This window comes from Cyrtonyx montezumae, unplaced genomic scaffold, assembly GCF_038088225.1.
Source record: "Cyrtonyx montezumae isolate F1298 unplaced genomic scaffold, pur_monq_1.0 scaffold_18, whole genome shotgun sequence".
Lineage (NCBI taxonomy): Eukaryota > Metazoa > Chordata > Aves > Galliformes > Odontophoridae > Cyrtonyx > Cyrtonyx montezumae.
This window is the reverse complement of record NW_027071914.1, coordinates 4,264,694-4,289,869: the sequence shown is the minus strand read 5'-3', so window position 1 is coordinate 4,289,869 and position 25,176 is coordinate 4,264,694. Positions and strand designations below refer to the sequence as shown.

Below are 25,176 nucleotides of genomic sequence, written 5' to 3'. Positions count from 1 at the left end.
TGTGACAAATTAGTTTCTTATCTAACTAACCAGCATACCTGTTAAGGCATCTTTTTTTAAATGTCTAACTAACTGCTGAGGTCTCCTGCAAGGAAGTTCCAGCAAAGTTACTTTTTCAGACTTTGCACTCATTTCAGCATGTAGGAAGGAGAATTTCATGAAGGTATGAGTTATTTTGATGTGTTCAAATGACAAAAATTTTCTAATGAAGTCATTAAAAAAACCCCAAATTTTCAAACCTTAGCTCCTAGAGCTATCTTAGAGAGCAACCTTGTATAAGAGTACCTTGTCAATTTTCCAACAATTAGATACTTTTATTAACTACATTAAACAAGCAGCAGAAGAAAGTAATAGCACTTTAAATCATTTTCATTTTAATTAAGAAACAGGTAGACCATACTTAGTGAGAAGCACTCCCTCATGTGCCATTATACCATGATTGCCAGATCTCTTTGACTAGGTTTTTTGACCCATTGTAATGAAATGCTTTTCCAATTAGGCTCAGTGAACTAATCTGTCCTTTTCTGGGTTGGTTTTTTCTCTTTTAATAACAGCGGGTTTGAAACTTGATCTCTGTGTTTCAAGGAACCAGCAGCATTAATAAATGTGTATGCAATCACAGCGTTGGCAAGACAGACCCCGCCATGCAATACCTGCCCACTCACTTCATATTTTGCAACGGAAACTCCAGAATTGTCTCAGGAATTCTGTGTAATGTCTGGTGATCATAACTACCAAGAAGTAGTTTTACCTTTTCCAGAGTCCCAAAAGCCATTTTCAAGGCTTTCTCAGTAGTTATTTGTGCAAGTTCAGATTTTGTAAGGAGACATAAAGTTATCAGTAGAAACCTGAGCTGAAATTTTGTTTTAGAGACTCGACATTCTTTACCTGCTTCCCTCTTTCAATACACCAGTGCTCATTCTATCACCATAAACTATTTTTTTTCTCAGAAGAAAAAAGGAATCACCTAAAATTCCTATTACTTTAACGTCCATTACACATTACCTGCAAGGGTGATGCACTGAAAGCCAGCCACTCTGCTGGCAATCTAAAATTTGATTCCACCGACACACTTGGGTTTGGTTCTCATTCCAAGACAAACATTACATGCAGCTTTGCACACTGCCACTTCTGTGGTAATAAACACCTGAAGGTTATCATGGTTCTTGTAGATTATACATCTATAGTGAGATTTGACTACTGTTCTATGGCCTGATGGCACAGCACTTAAAATACGTATTTGCTTAGGTTCATAAAGCAGTAGCTTTGGCTGCTTATGAGTCCTCAAAACAATGCCAACAATGAACAGTGACAAGGATCAGAGTTTATTAAAACTGCAACAATTATAGTACATACTGAAAAAAAAAACAGCTAAATTTTTCAGTGATAGAAAACTGTCTTGGAAGTCCTCAAATTAACTCTTGAAGAAGCAATTCCAACTTTCATCGTAAAAGCATTCTTTGAATGAGTAATCACAACCATCATGAAGTTATACAGGGTAAGATTTTATTAGGTATGCATTTTTGTCAACTTACAGATACAGGATTAATATTCCTAAGGAAAATAAAGAAGGATGAGAAAGCAAGTGGGATGTTTTGCGAAGGAAAGAAGAGTGTATATAACATCAGAGAGTGACAGCTGATTTTTGTTGTGCATGTTTTTATTTTCCTGAAGCTTTTTGGCAGACAAAATAAAGAATATTTACCACATTTTGACTTAGCAAACTCACACTCCTGATGATGTGTAGCTTTCCAGCCTGCATCAACCATGAGAATCTGTTGTCATGTGGCTATTAGTTCACTACTTCCACCCTTGCAGCAGGGGAAAGCCCTCTCAATTCAGCAGAAGAAGTGACTTTCATACTTTCCCTTCCTTCCTTATTGCATTTTATTTTATTTAACTTCATCAAATTATTTTATACATATAAGTTCCAATAAGAGTTACCCAGGTAGGCACAGTCAGTAGTAATCAACAGCACATATATGCTCAGTAGGTACTTAGTCACTCATTAGGCCGTGAGAAAGCAGGAATCACCTGCCAACAAATAAATAAAATTTACTGTTTGACCTGAGCCTTGAGGTCACTTTGACAGGTGGCTGCTCTATTAAGATATTCCCATCTGGGATACTAATGTAAAACTGAGCCATCTGCTTGCAGAACTACTTAGGTACGTACACCCATTCCTATCTTTATCACTGTAGTACTACAGGGCTCTGAGTGGACGTGACAGGATTCAGGAAGCACAATCAAACAGCACATGCATGTAGTACTTCTTGCATTTCCTAAATCACCTGTGTAAAGCCATGGAAAAGAGATGCAGGATGTGTGCAGAGCACACACTTGACTTTATTTTACTATTCCAGATCAGCCATTTGGTCATTTCATTACATTTGAGAGCACACGTGCAGTGTAGATGAGAACTCTGCAAAGCCTGGAAGAATGTAAAATGTGGTCAGGAATTTTCAGTAATTTCCAAAATGAAAAAAGTATTTTAATACGAGTACTATGAGGAGCCAAGGCAAGGGCAAGGCACGTATTTTATTGAGGGTGATGGTGTTTATCTGAATTGCTAGTTACACTGGTAACATTTTGATTTCACAATCTATGTGAAACCACTACTAGGTATAAGTGCATTATAATTCACATAGTCTCACTGAGCAAAACCAAATGCCATTTTACAGGACAGCAGTACTGTGATAAAGAAACAGTACATTTCCAAGCACTCAGATATTTCACATATGATCTCCAGAGGTCCCTTCCAACCCCTACAATTCTGTGATATTTCAGGTGCCTTGCCAGTACTCACACAGAGAAATTAAGCAGCACAGGCAAAGAGCTTTTTGTCCTATTGTAAGCAATTGCTTAGCAAACCTGATTTCATTTTTTTAAAATGAGCAATTCCAAAAGGACTTAAAAGGAGTGCTGGATGATCTGCTCTGGAAAAAATTCAAGTCATTTTTTTTTTTTTTTCAGAGGCATGATGACTGACCTGATATTTTCCTTCTATAAAACATGGATTCAACTGTCTGAAATTTGGCAAAAATAAGATCACGGACATCACGGGTCTAATGCTTGGCCAAAACCCCAGGAATCCTGACTCTTGCTTCTTTACTTAACCACTTGATCACAATTCTCATACATTTTCAGGATAAAAACAGGATGTACATTGTTTTACATCATTTCCTATCCACAGCATTAATTCTTATCTGTAATTACAGAGAATCTAAGAATCACACATGTCCTCCTTCTGATGGCTCCACAACAGATATGCAGCAGCACTGTGAGATGAAGCAGCATTTCCATACAAGAAAACTACTGCACGAGGCCCTCAAAGTACTTTATGAAACAGGTGCAATAATCTCCGGGAGGAAAGTTAGGAAGAAGTACATTAAGGGTCTTACCAATGCTGGCTGATCCAAAAAGGCTCATTAGAGTATGTTGACTCAGCTTTGTGCTGTGTGACTATTGGATAACTGCTTTCATACAGGTTACATTACTTGTGTCATTTCATGATAAAAGACAATGCTTTGTAGAGTCTTCTAAGGTTCTTTCACAGCATACTTCTTCATAATGAAATGCTAGCACGTTAAGATCGCTTAAATGAGGTCCAAGGTTATGTTAAGCATCAGACATCTCATTACACGACATGGCATCCAATAGGTCCCTCAAGCAGAAGGACTCACAGGACAGCTCAGATAGAGAGATGCAGTTTACATGATATGTAAGGTAAGTAGACAAAATCTCTGTAGGTCCGACTGGAGCCACCCTTGAATCGCATCCAACATGATGCCTAACTTTTTCCTTCTAAGAGCAGCGAAACAGATTAATTATTTGGAAACGGTTATTCTGCATGCAAGCCCTTTGGAAAGTCCAACCCAACTGTCACAAAGGGTCCCCCCAGCAGTCCCACAGGGGCCTGGAGTCCGGTTAAGTAACACACATCACCTTTATCACTTTTCCTGTGAGATAAGGGGAATCTCTCACCTTTTGATGCTTCTGAAAACAGCAGAAGTATCCCAGCATGCCATGCGGCAGGGAGTATGCAGCCTTCCATGGTGCTTGACAGAACCATGTTCCATTTGTATTGTTCTACCACATGGTTAGATCAAGCACAAAGGAAAACCCCATGGACAGCCAGAGTCAGAGTTAGGCAGCGCCAAAGAGAGAAGAGCGTTGAGAGGAAGCAGCATGGAGAAGCACAAGCTGAAGGTTCACTGAGAGCTGCTCTCCACTTCACCCATGCAAAAAGGTGCTGGATACAAGAGGTCATCCTTTATGCTACAACTGCAGAACACCCTGGAGCATAATTGGGGTTAGTGTACAAGAACAGAGCCTGGGCAAATTCAGAGACAGAACTAGTACGACAGAAACTACGACCAAAGCACTGCAAGTAGCCCTCTCCAGGAACAATTTATAACTTCTACCACATAAGAAGGTCTGACCATGCTGCTCCTTATTGGCTACTTACACGTTCACGGTGCCTTCTCCCAGTGCAAATTCCATTTTAGTTTTCCCCATTTCTTTATATCCAACCTTAGAAATACCACAGCTTGTATCAGTAACAATAGATTCTGAGCTGATGGTGAACCTCTGGCAGCAAACCCCTCCTGGGCTCCCTGTGAGCCACACTCAGCTCCCATAGCCTCTCATGCTGGTGGCACTTACACTGACAATCTGTAATCACCACGGCTTAGCCTTGCTTTTTTTTGGGGGGGCTGTATTTTGTAAGATGGCAGACAAGGTAGCACACATATGCCACTAAAAGACATAATAAGGCAAACAGGAGTATTTTTTAATTCTATTTCTTGAAATAAAATTTGTGTTTTCTTTTCTTTATCCTTGATTATTTCAACAGCTTTGTTACAACTCATCCCTGCAGCTTTGACACATTAAGTAAGTCATTCCATTTTGGCTTAACTGCTCCCTTTGAAATAAAACTTCCATTGACTTTAATGTCTGCAGAGCTACGCCAGTGAAGAGTGCTTTTTGAAAGTCACATCTCAAATGTTCTTGCAGGCTTCATGAACAAGAGGAAAGGTCTGTCCTTTGCAAATGCTCAGAGCACTTTGCTGGACTTCATTGAAGGTCAATGCTCGCGCCTTAAAAACATAAGAGACCACTTTCCTTAGTAAGGGGTTTGTGTTGCCCAAAGCACAAAGTCAGCATCAAGCAGATTATTCATTGCCTACAGAGAGAACAGTGTGAGTGCTTGGGCAGAGATGACAGATAATAGAGCAAGGGGCTCTGCTTCATTTTGTACATTTTGCTGTGAACCAGCATTACTGTGGAGAACAACAACACACAATTACTTGTGAACTCCAGAAACTAAGAACAGTGTTAACTTAGCCATCCTATATGTGGGTGTGCTTCCTTAATGGTGCTGAAAGTTGTACTAGCAGCTTTTGGGGGGAATCTAAAGATAAATCTTAACTCCCCACAAGCTGCCAAAGTAGACACAGCCCTAAATGACACAACAGTTGGATTATTAATTTTCTTTTGTACCCATGCAGATTGGCACAACAGACATTATTATTAACTTGCTTCTATTATTTGTGTAAAGTATCCATAAACTTGAAAGCCATACCCCAGTTATTTAGAAATTATCGTATGATGGCGTTTCTGCTAGACATTTTGTATGTCTCTAGCCAAGGAGGGCTCAGAGTTTCATATCCTTATTCCTATACCTGTTTAATAATGCAGCAATTCTGTCATTCTTCAAGTAAATTCATCCACTGTATTGCGTTAAGCAGTGCGAAGTAATAGTCTGCACTTTCCATACACTTGTATATTACACACAGATCTTCAACATTAAGTAGGATATCTGTAATGAAATCAGTAACTTCAGTGTCAATGAACCCACTCAGTCCTACTGGAAACAAATGTGGTCAGAACCCAGCAAACACCTCCCTGAGAAATCCCTAGAGGATATTTAGAAAAAGTCTTTATTCTGCTGCAGCACTAATTGTACACTGCACACTATTTTGTGTTGGGCACAGTAAATAATAGTTCAAAAAGAAATTCCCTATTTATAAATGCCCCATCACATTATAATATTTGAGGACACAGCTGTACTCTCCAAACAGTCAGAGGAAAATTTATTGTCCATTTGGAAGCTCAAACATTCTTGCAGGGGTTGTAGCAGACCGGCTCTCTTCATGCCAATGTCTCCCTGTTTTCTTTACTGTATTCAAGTGACCATTACATGCACAAAAAAGTGCTAAATTTGCATCTCTGATGAGTGTCATTCAACTTAATCTCAACAAGTGCAATGACAATGTGTTTTCAGCCCCACCTGCTGCTAACCAAACCCACCAGAAGGGATCACTTGTAGAAGGAGAAGAGCACAGGCTGTGCCACACTTTTGGCCTGAGGTGCCTGAGCTACAGAAGTAACTGCTCAGCTTCTGTCACAGCTAGGGAAGGCACCAGCAGAAAACAATTCAGATCTCAAGTGCAGAATCTGTATTGCTTCGTATTCCACACATGGGGAACTTAGAACAGCTGTATTACAGCATGCCCAAGTGACGTGGATGAATCTGTGACGTGCCATTCCTTCTCCTAGCTCCATACAACTGGTCACAGCAGTCATGTTGGGCTCCTAATGACTTTAGCTTCATAAAAATTTCATGCAAAACAAAGCTCAAATACACTCAGGTACAGTGAACAGCGAAGATTTCATGTTCATAATTATGAATTAAATAGAAGATTCAATCTGCAGGTGATTTGTTGCTGTTAAACAGCATTCCACTTAGACAATTATCCTTATGTGCAGCATATCCTCAGTTTTGCCACATCTGTGCTCTGAAGATGATTCTGCAGGGCCTTTGTGCCTTTTTAGAAAACAAACTAACAACAGCAAGACCCTCTTCCCCCCCCCCAAAAAAAAAATCAGCCAGAAAACCAAATCATGCACCATATTTTAAGAGAATTAAATACATATATATATATATACAGAAAAGTAAAATATGAGTGCTGTTAATTTTCCAATTGTCCAGATCAGAAGTGATTCAAATTCTTCCCACTCATGCTCAAGCCAAAGCCCTAGTGCCACAGCTTGGCCTCAGTTTTCCTGTGCATCCTGTGCAGGACTGCCAGTGCCAACCACTGTCAGCTCCAGCACGGACAAACCAACAAGCCACCGGGGTTTGGTGCCTGCTGAGGCAGGAGCTACTGGACAGCAGCATGCTGGGGGCAGGTCGCACTGTGATTCCCTGAGCATGTGTCACTGCAGCACTGCAGCAAAGCAGATGAGCAGGTGCCTATCAGTGCTTTTCATCAAGCAGAAAATGCTAAGGACAGCAATATGCCTACACAGTCAGTAAACGACTATTTGCTTACTAAAAACAGAATGAATTTTGCAAAACTGTCACTGGAATGATTTGCAAATTATGGGAACAATTGAGTGTTTCAATCAGATATATTACTTTTGTGAGAGCTGGATGAAATTCATATGCCTTTCTTGACTTCTTAACACTGGTTGAGGAGTAACAATACACTGCACCTTTCATTCTGAGAGCTCCAAGAGCTTAACTGTTCACATATCATAACAGCAGAGAATTGGAGAACCTAATGGGAACAAGGGGCAGGAAACATGTCCCTGGGCAAAAAGCCCTGATATGCAGAACTGCTTTCTCCTGGCTGGGAAAACACTGTCCATTGCAGTTCTACACCTCAAAGGTTGAAAATGTAGGAAAAAAAAAGAGAATAAGATTTCAGGTGATCACAAGTACAGGAATTCTGTTCCAGTGTAGACAGGTAAAACAGGAGGTATCAATATATATGAACACAGAGCCTGGAAAAGACACATAAGGAACCAGGAGGAAAGCTGCAGTTCCTAGCAAGAAGGTTCATCAAATAACTTTGAAAAAAAAAATGAGTGAACAAACAGCAATATGTATTCTGCTGCACTGCTATCTAGTAACAGCAGATACCACATGAGATATGATACTAGCACTAAACATGAAAGCTCTACATTTCTATGGACAGCACAGCCTGACTTTGATTTGAGTTGTGTTAAAAAGAGGCAGCATCCAAAAAGGGGAGAACTGTGCTGGAAGACCCTTCACAGGCCTCTTCCTATTACTCCAGGTGCTTCTGACTTGTACAGCACTATCTGGAGCTGAAGCAATTCAAGTCAGATAAATATGATATATGCCTCAGTGCAAGAGAGAGCAAGAAGACAGGTTTAATTCTTAGAACTTCTAATAGGAATCTTATTTCTAAGATTTTTATTGTTATGAATTTGAAGACAAAAAGCTTTGGTGATGTGATGCTCATAGGCATGTGTATGCTTTGATCCTTATCAGCAGTGGTCTATGTTTGTACAGCAGGTAGAACTTTCATCACTTTTTAAATACACAATACACTGAAAAATACAAATATGTTGCAGGGAAAAAAAAATACAACTGAATACTTGAGCAGCCCTCTGCGAAATCTGTTTCATACAGTGTCACGCAGCAATCAAAAATCCTGCCAGCTCTTGAAGTGACAATAAGCTACCACAGAGACAACACAATCTGCTCATAGATTTATTTCCCTTCCACCTAAAGCCCAGTGCTGCTTTAGAAAACAAAACTGCTGTGCAGTGAACTTAGTCAAATTCTACTGGTCAGAAGGTTTTGTTGATGTTTTCTCCTGTTCTTACTAAAAATGGGAACCTTTGGTGACCCAAGGCAAGTAAGTCCTGTTGGATCCTTAAGTCACAGTGGGCAGATACAAACAAAACAAAAATGATCATAGGAATGTTATTGCTGCCATTGAAAAATGACAGTATCTCCATTTTCAGAACAGAAGAAAGGATTTATCAGCATTCATTTCTCCAGCTCCTCTTGCAAAAAAAAAAAAAAAAACAACAAAACAACAACTAACTCCATCTTTCAGTCTCAAATACCATAACTGTGGGGAGACAGTTAAAGCAAGGGGGAATTCTATTATTATTTTGGTGCATCACATTCAATTGAAGGCAGAAAAACACAAGAAATAATATCTGCTGCAATTTGAAGCTTAAACATTTTAGATAGTATATCCAACAGCTTTGCCAGTCTCACAGCCCTGGGCAAAAACATGTCCCTTTTCCTGCTGTTCCTTCATTTCATGCTATAATGCTTCCAATTCTCATTTGAAATGGAATTATGTACATTACCTACCTGTTGCACAGAATCTACTTCCTATGGCTACTCATAACCTTTGCAGATGTTGCTTCATCATTATCAGTAAAAGCTTGAGTCATGTTGCTCAGAAAGGAAACAGCATCTGGGAAAACTGTTTTAGTGACAAATTAAAGAAGAAGCCATGTTCTTCTTGCTAAAGACTATCTAAAGGATGGTGGGAAGTTGGAATGAAACATGAAAGAACCAATATGCAGAACCAAGTTTGCTAGATTTTTCTTTCTTAAAAAACAAACAAACCAACTGTGCTGTGCTGCATAGTTTTGTCCTTGCAATTACAGGTCAAATCAAATATAGTTCTATTTAGCCCATCCACACGAATGTGTGCTCCTGACCTTATATCCTTGGTATGTCTTTACCTTTTCAAACTGATGTAACTCAAGATTGTGATAGTGACATCGGCAGATTATCTCAACTCTCATGGAATTTCTTGCATCCTCATCACTTCCCCTAGGCCAAAGACTAGTTCAGGATAACACCCCCCACACTCCTTCCTTAACCAGCTCCCATATTCACTGGGTTTTTCCCCGCAAGACCAACGTCTGGCTATTAACATTAATTAAGCATATTAAACTGCATGAAAATATCACAACCCTGAAATGAGCAAAGAAATGAACATTTACAGAATGATTTAAAATGAAAACTCTTTTCTAACCCTAAACACTGAGCAAAAGATGTAAAACCGACAGGGCATCCCACAGCCATCAGGGTCACTGACAAGTTACTAAGCATTGCCATCTCAGAGGGATCGTGGGGGGATCATTCTGGGGAACAGAAAGCACTGCTCAACAGCCTGTCTGTGAATGATGAAGATTCATACCTCGTGGACTTTTCTGCACAGAGACGTGCTGTATTAACTCCTGGGTCAAACGTATTCCTCAAAATGAAAACATGGAAAATTCCTGCTATATGCAAAATCTGAAACAGCCGTGATTCAAAGGGACAACATGAGCAGAAGAGGTGCCAAGGATGTCTGTACTCTGGATTGATTTACAAACTAAGATTCTTCTGAACCATGAGACGTTCCCCCCACCCCATGTGAGCAGACAGTGAGTCAGGTTCAGTGTATCTCAATGCCATCTGGAAACTCTACAGGCAAGAACAGCTCCTCTATTGAGCTTTTCAATAGAATTAGCTTTCATCCAGTTGAAATCTTTGTTCTGAAGCTGTTCAATCCCTACCCTCCTCCTTCATAAGTCAGGTTTATGCCTCTTCCATGTGGTTTTGATATACTCATAGAACTGGAGAGCAAGGAAAAAAACAGTCTAATGCCTTAAGGAAAGGACTCCCAAGATAAGAACTCTCACAAAATATTATTCTCAACATCACCAGGTATAGAGTTCTGCACTGTTGCTCTTCTTAGCTATGACCTTTCATAAGTGATATCAGATGGTGTTTGCCTTATCCAATAGACCGCACCACTGTCAGAGGCATGCATGCACACACATAACATAAATTTCTCTATTAATAAAGGCAGAAGAAGGTAACCATGGCAAATTAACTACAGATTTATACCGATCTGTTTCTGCAGACTATTTTCTTGTCTAAATTGTATTTATGCATTTTCATTTCAAGTTTCTTTAACGATAAATATTACTGACTAATTAACTTGCTACTACGATAGACACAACTCAAAAACCTCAAACTAAGTACGTCATATTTTCAATTCTAGTTATAAATTTCGTGGCTTGAGTCACAAATGATTGAAGACTTTAACAAGCATCCCCAAGACAACTTGACTGCAAATGAAGTTATCTTTATTTTATTTTCCCCGTAAAAAGAAGGTTTAGCTCAGCATATTGCTTGCAGAGACACCCAAAGCACAATAGCTTGTTTTGGGCTGCTGCCATTTGGTTTCATGCTGCATCCCCATCTAGAGTCATCAATCTTTTACCACCAGAAGCATAATTAATCATGGTTGTTGGTTGCTTTTTCTTTTCTTTTTTTTTTTTTCATAGAGAAAAGACAAAAATCATAGTAATTATTTTAGAAAACACCACAAGTTACTCCATCAATAACAGTCATTTTTCTTCTGAGTACACACTAATAGGTTCCCTCACTGAAACCTGCTTGCCTTTACAGTACACAAGAAATGCAATAAGATAAAAAATATAGAAACCAACCAGAAGAAAAAAAAACACATGAAAAAGCCGTCTGCTCATTTGTGCTGTGTAAGGCAATAAATGCCCTTTAACTGATAGCTGGACCATAAATAATCAACAAACAGGGTTGAGTAAAAGGCGTTTATGTTACTTTGGAGGTTATTTTCAAGTGGAAACAATTTTTCACCTAGCTCACAACAACAACAACAAAATCTTTGCACAAACTGATAAAAGCTGCGATATAAAACTTAATATATTAAGACAAAGATCTTACCAACTTTGATGAGCTTTACTGGAATTAATGCAAGACACTTGCGGATATCGAAAATTTATGACAACTTACAAATTAGCACCATCCCCTCAACTCCAGCCTCACCCACATCCCAGGCCACAAGAGCCCACTGCCAGCTGTATATAAACCTCACACATGCTGTTGTCTGCCTTTCAGATCTGAGAACTCAAGCTCAGCTGTGATTAGGGTCATGAAGAGTTCTACCTGAATACAAAATGAAAATCTACACAGGTTCTACCCCTTTAAAATATGACATTTGCCACAAATTTACATAAGACTTGTTTTTCCTCAGACATGTTATAACTTAGTAAGTCTTTAAAAGTTAAATAAATGTCACAAGCTTTTCTCTTTTTTTCTTTTGTTTTAAGGCAGCTATAGAATACCTATTTTTTTTTCCCTCTTATAAATCCACAAGGTAATTGGCTTTCTGAAGAACTAACTGAATTTTCCAAATTTAATTTTAAAAGATGCTCCATAATATCCATTATAGCAAACGCTGTCCTGCAGATTCGATTAGTGGGCTCTCTGGACCTGCTTATTTCTGAATTGAAAGTGCAGTACAGCCTGGATAAATGAATTACCTGAGCAGCGGAACTTCTTGCTCTTGATCTGGCTGATTCGTTTGTTGGCAAGGCGACGCGGATTGCTGCATCGAGCGCCGCTGGTTTCTATCGGATTATCCTGCAGGTAATCAGCCAGCCACTTCAAATGGCAGTCGCACACAAATGGATTCTGAGCTAAATGTCTGAGAGAAGGATGGGATGTTTAATCAGAAGTGACCTGTGACACTGTACTCCATCACTGTTTTTCGCAAATGCAAACCTGAAGAGTAATTGAATAAGCTCCCAAAAACCTGGGCCTGGAGGAAACCGCAGAGCTTCACGTGAATGGGAGAACTCTGTGAGATATCACATTTTGTAGCTTATTAAGTCTGTTGTAAGTTTGTTCATGGAGGAAACAAAAAATAATCTAGCAGAGTCTGCTTTAAAGGACACAGACCTGCTGTCTACAACGTCCAGTGTTTTTACCTGAAAGCTTGGTATGATGAACTGTGAGAGAAACACCCTTTTAGATGCACTCGAGCTGAGAGATCATTCTGTACTCAGCTTTAAAATAAATTTCATTGGCAAGCTCAGTTTTCTAAGGATCAAAAAGTGAGTAAATAAGTGCCCTGGACCACTGGACAGTGCCAGATGTGATCCAGAGGGCTTTTCTCAAGAGTGAAACTGAGACTCGCATATAATCACTGTGCCTAATAGTATTCCCCTTCCATGTACTTCTGCCTGGTTTTGAGAATGGACTGTTTAGAAGTAACACTTGGCTCTATCCTTCACCAAAATCTGCACGTTTCCCACAAGAATATGCAGCATTACACACTGTTTAACTGGACACTTATACTTCATTAATAGCAGTGCTCTGAATCTTCTTGGAGAGAAGAGCATTTCTCTGCTGTTGTTATGTCCCTTTTTGCTTAAGAAAGTTGAACAGTACATTGGGAATCTATCAGGTTTTACATAGAGCTTGATTTTGATGTCAGTTAAATGAACTTGCACACATCCCTCTAATTTCTAGGGAGCAGGACAAGGCTTTCTGATAACTGCAAAAACTGTAAAAGAGAAATGTATAAATAGGGGTTTGGACAGAGGGATTACATTATATTCTCACAAGAACTCTGCTCTGTTATTGTTGTGTATTTTTGTCACCTGTAGAAACACGTAGGTGACTTCAAAAGTAATGCCTCCTATGTATTTCCATGGAAACTACAACAGCTATAAAGAGCACAATAACACTACTTGACACAGCAAATTCTTAGTTACAAAGCAGTATTTTTCAACACCGTCACCACCAGTAGCTGTGTATTTTCCCCATGATGAACAATTGCCTGCATGCTGCACTTGACAAAATCTGCTTCAGTGGAGGTGACCCACTGTTGCTGTCACTACTATTGAAACACAGCACTCACATCCTAAATCCAATGTTTGGTTTCCATAAACATGCAGCAAGAATCAATGAATATCAATGGATGCCATTTTTTTCCACATGATGTAATTCAATTCCACACCTTTACCTTATACAGACTTCCATGTCAGACACCGTTTTGTCTGACATCTGTCACATGGAAATAAAATGTAATGTATATTGGCAGGAAGGTTCAGCCTCTACCATCTGATGCCAACATCCACCTCTGATGTTGTTGGCCAATGTAATAAAATAGAAGGCATTACTTTCGGAGCATTCATCCCACTTTTCTGTTTGGCATTATAATTATGAACCGCCACTTAACAGAATAAGTACACAACAGAACAGGGCTGTGCAGGAGTGAGAAGTGAAAGCATACATGGCAGAAGGTGCCTCAAGAAACTGTAGAGTTTATGCCAATCCAATCTGTGTGAAAGGTACAGAGAGCAAATACATAAGTATATGACCCAGGACACAGACCTGTTCCTCTACAGAGAAAGCAGAAAATGGCAATCCCTTGCAGTAATACAAACGGGACAATGAATCAAAAGATTTCTTGGAAGAACATCTCTGTGTAAAGCAGCAATGCCAATAAAAACCCATGGAAACCAAGGAGGAAGTTTCACACCTTAGAGAATGTTACTTGAACCTGTAATTGAGTCTCCTCTGTCATGCCTGTACCTATGCACATGCAGGCTGACGACTGCTGCTGCAGCCAGTGGTGCTTGTGCACACGGCTGAGTTGGGATGGGGTTTGTACCTGATTACTCTAATGTTTTAGTGGTTCACAGCAATACATGCTGGCCAGATACCTGTTGGAAATGATGGTTGTGATTATGGCTTCCCGAGGAGGTAGCAGGCACCCTGCTGCCAGGAATCATCCATATTTGTTCATTTATATCTGAATTAAAGTAATTATAAAACTAATTTGGGCAATACATTTTCACTATATATACATATAGAAAATGTTTAATGGATTTTCTTAATGGATTAAATAGTACAATGCATTATTTCCTTTGAAGTGAGATGTCAGCTGAAATATGGTTTTAGAATTCATGAACAGGACAGTAGGACTCAGCCCCAGTGAGGAGACACACCAACTCAGTAGCTCACTAGTGCTAAAAGGTTTTTAATGGGATCTGCTGTTCATATATTGTGCAGGGTCAAAATTGTGTATTGTCTTCCAAGAAACAGAATGAATGAATGAATTTAGTATCTTTACACACTTATGACATTTAGATTACTAAGGGCAGGCTGTATTCATAGGTATCTGCGTTGAATTCATGCAACAGTTCTCTTCTGTTTACTCATTTTGTTTCTGCCAGAAAAGGAGGGGCTACTACCTTGGTGTCTCTTCCAAACTGGCTTAAGTGTCAGATGCAGAGCCTTTGCAAAGACAGGTGACATCTTTGGGGAAAGAGGGAGAGCTGTCATTTCCAATATGCTTGCATACTCACAGAGTCTGGATCGATCGGAGAGGGGCAAAGAGCCCCTTGCTGATGGTCTGCAATTTGTTGTCATAAAGAGATAGCAGTTTGAGATTATGCAGACCTTGGAACGTGTTTACCCTCAGGCAGTTGATCTTATTGGCATTGAGAAGCCTGAAAAGAGAGGAAAGATTTATAATTCATTAATCTTAGAATAATAAAATAAAAATAGACTGAACTTTGGGGTTAAACCTAAAGAATATTAACACGGTCACCAAAACCACCTGACATTTAAATGTCTTCATTTGCCTGTTACATTACAAAGGTGAAAAACACACTGGCAACATTAGTACTCAAAATACCAAACAAATATTTAGAGAAGTCGTTGGCTTAATATGCATAGAAATGGCAAACACTTCCCCCCTTACTACTCCATGCACACACACAAAGTCCTCATTGAGAAGAACCTTTTTTTCAATTTTCTATTGCTGGCAGCTGTCTTAAGTCTGACAGAAATTTCTGAGGGTTGACATCTTGTGATAAGCAGTGCAGGGTTAATTTGATCGTGAAAGAACAGAAAATGTGATTCTTCTCAGACACAAAAGGACAGAAATCTAGACTAAAACTTACAGAAAGGCAACTCATTTAATGCACAGGGCCAGTCAAGAAATGGGACAGGTTAACCAGAGAGGTTGTGCAGCCTCTGTCAGTGGAGTTTTTCAGTATTAGACCTGGTAAAGCCATGGTCAACCCGCTCTGACCTAGTGAGCTGACATGGCTTTGAGCAAAGGTTCCTAAGTTTGATAGGCTGACGACCACCTGAGGTTCCTTCATATTCCACTGTCCCACCATTCTCTGAAAACAGTTAATTCTAGTCAAGTCAGATTTCTGTGTGGTTTTGCAAAAGCAGCACAAAGATGTTTTGAGATCCTTTTATTTTTTCATTAGATTGCACATTTACACAGCAACCAGTTTGTAGAATTAATCAGCTCATCCAGAAAATCTTGGACAATGCTTGTACAAGTTCTCTTATGTTATCCAGCCAGAGTCCTGGCAACCATACAGTATATACAACCTCAGCAACAAGCTGGATCCTTTTCTGAGCCAATTACCACTGTCATCTACGTATGTGATACTTCACACTTAGATGGAAAGCAGACATGAAAGGACCTGTTTGTACAGAAGCCCAAATCCACGTATTTCAACTACTGTCAGCCTGAGAAAAATGGTACACTGCAAACTGTATATAGTATGAATCCACTTGTCTTCATCACAGAGTTCTTGCTACTTTGTTGATGAGTTTGAAGGGCTTAATATTGTGACAGTAATACCAAATCAGCAGAGATGTCTATTCATAGGTAGAAAGGAAAAGATGTCCTCCATCCCTCAGCAAGCAAATATGATGTCTTTAACACACCTCTAAGCACAAGGAGCTTCAGTTTTCAAGAAACAGAGTATAGAGCACTGTACTCAACAGGGCAACGCAATGGGCAAGTAATGTATGCTTTCCTTTGCTGCGAAGTATAACTCTAGAAAGTGTCTCCTCTGCACAGCACCATACCTTTCCATTGCTGAAACTTTTGAAACACTCATTACAGCTTGATGCTTCCATTGTCATTTTGGCAGAGCCATATTACTGTACTAACAGTCCACAGTAATTGCAAGATGCAGAAGATGGACACAATGAGTAGACTCCATTTCTCAAGGAGAACACCAGTGTAGTGCTTTGGAATGAGAAGATGTCAGAGCAGAACTCAATTCCAGCCAACAATTAAGTCAATAATAATTCACCTGAATTTTCTTCTCAATAAATCTTGGAGAAATTTTGATGTAAGATAAGGAAAGGTTCCAAAGAAAGCAACAACAGACAAGTGATGTTGTATTTTTTCATTAACTAATAGCTAAATTCATTTTATGTCTTTATAAGCAGCATTAGTACGACCCCTCTACTGCCTGTACTTCTGACTGTTAATTATCTGACACCTAATCAGAAATAACAGTGCAATTTCCACATTAAGGCCAAAGGTACAGTTCCAGCAATGTGTTAGATTTCTGAGGTTTTACTCGGACAGTAAACATCAGTGTCACCCCTTACTACTTCTTATAGCCATTCACATGTTTAAACCAAAGCAATCTTCATTCCATCTCAGTTCTCATGCATTATGCATTTCTCTTTTATGCCTGAACATTATCTATTATATAAAGAACATGTTAATGAGTCATTACAAGGCAGAACCAGCTACTGAGTTTTGAACAACAGCCCCAGACAAACATTTAATGCTGCAAATCCTCCAATATCTACTCCCTGTCTTTGGGTACTGGTCCCACAGTTGTTTTTAGGTAACGCACATTAACTTAGATTGGCTTCTCCACAACAGGAATGGCATCTAATTGTACAAGAAGAAAACTGGAAGCAATGATGTACTTTGTCTTATTTTACAATATGCTATTTTCTTCTATCATTATAGTAATAGCTTGCATTGCAAGCGGTACTTTTAACAAGGCATAAAGCAAAAATAACAATAATCTCAGTAATAAGAGAATTTAAAACTGAACTAATGTTGTATTTATATATGTGGACAACCAACATGGCTGTTTTTTGATGCTTAAGAAGTGCACACATAGCAGCATTATGCTATGCTGGTGCTGTTCACCTTTGTGCAAAGCGAGCTTGATCATCACTGATCCCACTTACTAACCCCTCAGAGCAAAGCTGAACTGCAACTGCAGTCCAACCCAGGATTCAAATTCATTCTGTCTTTCAACAAAACATGAATAAACCCAACGCTGGGAATTGGAATTTACAGTGTGACAAGTTTTCCTTGCATAAATTTTCAATGACGAGATTCATGGTGATATAATCAGTGACATTCCTGTATAAGCCAAATACCAAAAATGAGCGAAACCGATCCTATGGATAGTCACATACAGAGGCACACTCTCTGCTTTAAGCATCAGAAAAAGTAATTTGTAGCAGGAAAGTGCTTCTGCAGACTGTTTAGAAGTGGGATTTCAGGCACTACAAAGCTTTTCCAAGGTGACAACACCTATTCCATCTCTCAACTACGCAATATATGTGCAGTATCTAAGACTAAAGAGGCAGATGGTGTGCTTAATAGTAATCCAGATGTGGCCACACTGGGTGGATCATAACACAGATTAATGTCCAATTTCTGACCAGAATCAGGGAAAAAGGGAAACAAAAGTGAAAAACTATGAGAAAGCACAATAAATCACTCCTATTTTTTTTTCCCTCCTACTTACTGTGAGTTAAGAAGATGTCTTTTGGTCATAAGCATTAAGGTTTATATCTTCCTCCAAAACACTCAATTATTTTAAAATATCCTCTATGGGCATCATTCTAACTTCTTGTTGATTCCTTCTTAAATGTCACAGCCCCTCAGTGGCATCTAATTATTAATGAGATATAGGAGGTTGATCCCATGGTTAAAATGATAAGATTAAAAAAAAACCCACAAAGGTGAATGAGAAAAACATATCTTGCAGCAAGGAGGAATGCTGACCTGCCTAAACACTGAACTACATTGTAAAACGAACTATGGGTTAGTTTTCATTGGACTTTCACCAAAATAAGAGGAAATATTAAATGCTGAGTCGTATTTTTTGCACAAATTGCATGGTATTTGTTTTTCACCAATTTACTGTGAAAGTAAATGTCACTAATTTTCCTGGCTTTTTTTTGTTTGTTTGTTTGTTTTTTATCAACTTGATCAGATGAGATTTATGCACAACTTCCAGATGTGGTGCACGATTAAAAAAAATTAATAAGAAAAAAAGAAAAGCAGAAAAAAATGAAAAAGGTTAAAAAGTCAAGTAGAAATAAAACTGCCTGCTACCCGGAGGAATGTAAGTTTATTAACTCTCAATTTTCATCCCTCTAGATGTTTAATAAACATAAAGAAACCTTCTTGCAAGTCCAGGACCACCACAGAATACAGGAGGAAGGCAAAAGACATTGTGCTTACACACCATTGAAGGCAGTGAGTGGAGCAGTGCAGTATCACAATTCTGTGACCCCATTTCCTGAAAGAGGGAATTTGTCCACACGCTACAATAATAACATGTTTCAGCTAAGCTTTCTGAATGAACACGTATTGAACTGGCACAGTAATTGTATCAGATGCTCATAAGCACCATCTGCATAATTAAGATGGTCCCATAATTGAATTATATGCCCAAGCACAGTTTCAAGTGATTAACATTTAAATAACATTTTGAACTCCAAAACCAAAATGATCTAAGAAATTGTTTTCTAAGTGCAAATGGGGATGTTGATTTGGCTTTTACCCTCAACAACGTTTATATTTTCAGCTCAGTGAAGTCAAGTATAATCAAACTATCAACAAATAACTACGTAACTCAGAAACTGAAACAGCAGCCTAGCAACGTTAACACACTGGGAACTGCAAGTTGGTTTCTACTGCTGTACAATGGACCAGAAATCATCCTAGGTGCAGAAACCAACCCACAGGAAAATGTGGGACAAGAGCAGCATCGAATTGCTAGAAAACTTGTCTTTCCTTACCACCAGCTTTGTGTTTTAGCAATGATGACAACATGATGAAAATAAATCCCATGAACTGTCTGGCACATCCCACAGGCCAGACTCCACTGGGGAAAGGAGAACTCACCAGAAAAAGACAAATTTAAAATGCACAGAAGAGAGCTGAAGTTATTTGCACTAGTAAGAGCAGAATACAAATTGAATACATGTGCCTTTTATAGAATATCAATAGTCAAAAGCCTCACCTACACTATATGGTAGCAAAGATAGGGCTCTTGACAGAAAGCATTCCTTAGACCCATTAGAACATTCTGTTACAATACAATAAACCCATCGAAGTACTTTTCCAGCATGATTTTTTTGTGTGTTTTGTCTTACAATCTGTAGGGAATGGAAACTCATCCATTACATGACAACAGAAGAAGTGCCAATACATAATCGGGGGCTTAAGAGTTGGAATGAGATAATCCTTAAGGTCTCCCCCCACCCCAAGCTATTCTACAGTCCTAAATGTGGAGGCTTATAAAGGGCCACACAACCAACCCAGCAGTCACTGACAAGCTGTGCTTAATGACAGAGCTGTGTGTCCCTGCTTAGTTATTGGCAAAATAATCCTATTAGGTTCCAGGAGTGTTTCTCAATGGCCTGGAGTGTAGAAAAGAAATCTGAATGCCTCTCTGCATAATGATATTTTGACATTACTAAAATTTACATTTTCTAATGTGATGACTGACCACTGAAGAGTCTGTCAGCACTTCAATTGATAATACCCAGTGTGAACTCATCATCATGCTTGCTTGAACCAGCTTCAAGTGTTTCTTCATGTTCAGGAAACTGAATGATGGCGATGACAAATTTATTCAAAGTAAATTAAAATGGAAAAGTCACAAGCTGATAATGAGTCAAAAAGGAAGTCTGACAGTCCCACTTTGGAGAGATTTTAAAGACTTCATTTCATTCCTTATCCAAAAGACTGCAACTCCAGTTGAACAACATCCATAAAACAATCCTGTGCTACTTGTGTTACTACCTGGAGAATTACAAGCACGCAGTATCCACATGATAATTCGGATGCACAGGGGAATAAACACATTTTCTCAGCTTCCTGCACTGCCAGGGAGTTAGTTTCTTGTGTAATAATAACTAAGAGAGCTTCTGTCAGGTGAAGCCAGCTTGGAGCACTGGCGTCAGAAGAGCTAATAAATTACACACTGACGTACAAACTGGCGGTTGTTTTGGGAAGCTGCGTGCAGACAGATTACAGAAGTGACACAGGAAAGGCAGATGCTACTACAGTCTTTCATTAGTGCTTGACTGTAATTGTATTTCTGTGTCTAGCAGATGCTCCTCCCTCACTTTAACAGCAGTTATTGAGTTTAGTAATACTATCACAACGGCAGCCTAAATGCAGAAATCTAAAGAAAAAAAAGCTTGAGGCAAAAGGCTTCAGAACAATTCTAAAGCCATTAAACAGGTCTGTGCAGAGCCTATTCTCTCCTGGAGTAAAATGATGTATAGTAGAGCATAATACCTCTGATGTTAGCTAATGATATTCTAAGTAATCAAGGAAAAGTCCCTATGTCATTTTTCAAAGAATTTAGAATCAAAAAAATCCAGAAATGACATAGGTAGCAAAGGACCCCAGGAGTTCATCTGGTCAGAACCTCACTGAAAGCAGGGTCAGTGTCTTCAAGTGCCTTCAACAGATACCCGCTTTATTTGAAACAATTCTTGTCTTGGCTCACAGGATAATTCACCGTGGCAGGGAGCTCAAGAGATTTCCTGTCCTGTTAAGACTGCCCAAAGCAGGGTGAGCTGTGAGGTCGGGCCTGTTTGCTCATAGTTCTATCCAGCATAGTCTTTAAAACCTTCAGGGACAGAGGCTGCACAACATCTCTGGGCAGACTTCTTCATTGCTTGGCTTGCCACTGTGAAAATGTTTCCCCCTACCTCTACCAAGTCAGTAGTTGACTCCTATTTCCATTCCTGTTCTTTCTTCTTCATGAGAAAAATGAAGAGCTCCTCATAATACAAAGATTTTAAACATCCCTTGTTAAACAACACAGAAGATTGCTATGAGGAGATGGAAATGGAAAACTGTCAAATCTGTATTCTGGCATTCATGCGGTGTTTGCATCACTGTTTAATGATACTTATGTATACATCAGTGTAATGTACACAATACAAAATATTGGAATTGATTTACATTCTTCATAGTACTTTTTTTTTTTTTTTTTTATTCTTTGTATGGGTTTGTACTTAACTGGATTTTCTTTGAGCTTTTAACAAGCTCCAAAAGTGTGCAATAAATATTTGGTAGACCGTAGATCCTATTTTAAGCTCCTAAGTACTGGGATACACTTTACAATTACACTTCAATACAAGTACTTCAAACTTGGCAAATTTACCAAGGAGCTAATTTCCAAGCAACTTCACTGGAAAAAGTAAGACAGTACCAAATATTGCATTACTTATCCAAGGAGAAACAGCATACATTAAGTACATTAACAGTACATTAAGAAGGAGAAGAACTCAAAGAAAATCTGACTGGTTGAGTTTTGGGAACACTGATAGTGGCAGATTCTAACGGCACTCACACAACTTCCCACTTCATACAAAACTATTTTAAGTTAAGGTCAGACAAAGTTGTCAAGATGAGATCTAGTCCCAGTTTTAATCCAGACGAGATGACTGGATCTGGAAGTCTAATTTTTTATCACTTTTGAGGTTATTGTATGAGTTAACACCTCGAACTCTAGGCATCACCACAAACCTCTGCTTTCAATGTGTATATACACCAGGCGTACATCTACTTGAAGCAACATCAGAACAAAATCAATGAGAGGGATTCCCTCTTGCATGCAAAGCTCATCCAGCGACCCATGGGGATCTCAACCATGAGATGCACGATCAAAACACCTGAGCACTTGTATGACTACTGACAATGCAAATTAAATTTCCTCGAGAAAAAAGGATTTACTGAAAACTGATATGGGCCAGACATTTGAAAAATGAGATTTCAAGCTCTTATTTTATTTTGCTATATAATCTCTTTAAACAGGAGAGATTTTATAACTTTGGGTTCCAGGAAGCGGAGCACTCTGTAGCATAAAATGTATAACTAATAAAAAGACCTCCAGAATGTTTGTTTTAATATGGTTGCAGAGAGGAAAGCGTATTACTTAGGCATGAAAAGTAGTTGTTAATAAACTTGGTGCCCATTATGCACAGCTCACTGCCTTGAGCCACTTGACTCTGCTTCGCTGCAGTCTGGCTCTGCACGTTCACTCGTTTGGGAGCAAGCAGAGCAACTGTCAGGTTTATCTGTCACAGGGCTGCTGAAAAAGAAAGAGCTGCACAGCGTTTTGTTGTGCCCCCTGTGCAGTGACTGGCAGACAGCTTGGCAAGCACAAGGGCTCATGAAAGTGCCTGTCCACATTCCAGGAAAACTGAAAGACAGGTGAGAAGGACATTCAAATGTATTCCAGTTTCTAGACAGACTAAGATTAGTTTAAGGCTTCCTGGACAGGCATTCAAATTGCCAACAGCTAGCAGTTACTTGAAAACTTCCACCTTAAGCTGAAATCCTTTCCACCTTTCTGGCATCCAAGTGCCAGTTACACAAACAAGGATAACTAAGCATGTGCTGTTCCACAGCTTGGACTGATTATTACCTCAATGAAATGAAAGTTGCAGTTTACTACTAAAAAAAACCCAACCAAACAAAAACAGATCACAGCTGTCCCCACTTCTGTAAAAAAAGTATGGGTCTCTCAAATCCAAATTGACCTAAAATTCTCAGAAGGCACTCGATCCAGACTGCTGAAAAGAAGAACGTATGAGGGTCAGGCTGCAGTAGCTTTCTAGAATCCTCCCTCCTGGAAACTTCAAACAGGATAAGGGAAATGACACGGTCCAAAAAAAGCTTCTGTTCCACAATACAGAGGTATAGTTGGACTTGTACAATAACCTTTGCTGCTACGTTGGTTAAAGTTGCATATTTAGGAAAATATAAGATTTGTGAAATCAGGAATTCAACAAATCCAATTGTGATCATTTATGAGAGAATGCTAACTATTGAAGTAAGACAGCTAGTGATGAATACTTGAGAAACAGCATTTAAATTAACCCAATAGGAGTAAAATAAAAAAAAAAAAAGAACTAAAAAACCATCTTGCTGTGCCTGGTTACTTTCCTGCTAAATATATTATTGACTTACACTGTTCTGTGTGACAGGAATACAGAATTCTAATGCTGTCTGGGTCATCTAGAGCTTATTCCAAATACCTCACTTTCCAGACACCAAAGACAAATGGGACAGTTTAAGATGCTGTCATGTTGAGCTGAGTGTTACTTTACCCAGCTGTAATGCTCCTGAAATCAGTGGCATTGCCTGAAGATGTAGGGTACTCAACTAAGGTGGAACAATTTGGGCCTATAGAGTGACAGTATACTTAAACAAAAGGACAGCAACATTTCTGAGAAACCCTGAGTCTTATCCAAAGCAGCAAATAACAATACGATCTGCTCTGCAATTCCATGTCATGCTTCCTTCTGAATAAAATCTCAACAGTTTTGCACAGGACCTACCACAACTTCTCATTTACTGAACGTGTACTTCCTTACCTTAAGATCAGTATATTTTCAAAAACGTTCCAGCTTATGCTGAGGAAATTACACTGGCTACCAGCATACTTTAATCAGAGCCTTCTTATCAGTATGTCCTCAGATAATAGGAAGAAATCCAATCTAGAGACCACTGAACACTAAATTAGATCTAACTGTGGAGCACTTTTCCAACTGTTCAACCACAAGTCAAAAACCAGCAAATGCTGTTTAAGTGCCCATTAAAATACTACAAGCAGTACCATAATAGTTGCTTCAAGGTCATGATCAGAAGAGTGTGCATGAACACTTGATGTTCTCCTTGCCAACTGGTCCTTTGCATACAAATACTTACTGAAGTCCCCTAGAGCCTCAAGAGCCACAGTACTCTGAGAATCCCATTAAGAGAGCAACTTCTCAAGGCTTGCCTACTGACATTTAAATCATGAAAGCATTGTTTCCTGTTGTCTGGCAGTAGGCTTTGCCCCTCTAACAGAAAGGCATAACCTCTGTTAATGTACACAGGAAAATTACTGCATCTGGGCTTAGATATGCAACTCCTTCATGCACACAATGACTGTAGTATAAAGCAGCTGAAAGGTGTTCAGTGCTTTCTTCAAAAGCTGAAGATCCACATCTTTCAGGCCAAAATGTGACCTGTGAGTTGGGTGATCTTTCTACTGCAAAAACCTTTATCTATACAGTGTCCTGGGTTAGAAAGAACAACTGTGTATCACTTCAAACTTGTAAAGATAACATACATTTGGATGGGGGGAAATGAGTTTTATCAAGCTTAGATTATTTTAATAGTTTCTTTCACAGAGCTCAAACCAGTGAATGAACTGTTAGCTTTTCTTTTACTCACAGCATCTCCATTGTACCAAACACAATGCAAATTTAACAGCAACAAACGTGCCAGACACACCAAGTACCAATTCACCTCTTCCAAACACTTTCACGCTTAATGTGCTCATGCTGTTAAACTATCTCCCTCCCAGATACACAGTCTTCCTTCTAGAGCAGAGGCAGATCATGGAGGCACTGCAGTACCATCAGACTTGTGAGATACGGGTCAGGGAAGAAGAAAAGAGTGGCCAGAA

General features: G+C 39.2%; 1 protein-coding gene across 1 annotated transcript in view; it reads right to left on the bottom strand.

Moving 5' to 3' along the window:
- The window catches only part of SLIT3 (slit guidance ligand 3), a 464,100-nt gene that overhangs the window by 103,243 nt on the left and 335,681 nt on the right, over positions 1-25,176 (bottom strand). Inside the window, exons 13-14 of the mRNA XM_065734486.1 lie at positions 14,977-15,120; positions 12,142-12,305 (exon numbers count right to left, since the gene is read on the bottom strand). Coding sequence (XP_065590558.1) covers positions 12,142-12,305; positions 14,977-15,120 — 308 coding nt within the window. The remainder of the gene's footprint in view (positions 1-12,141; positions 12,306-14,976; positions 15,121-25,176) is intronic.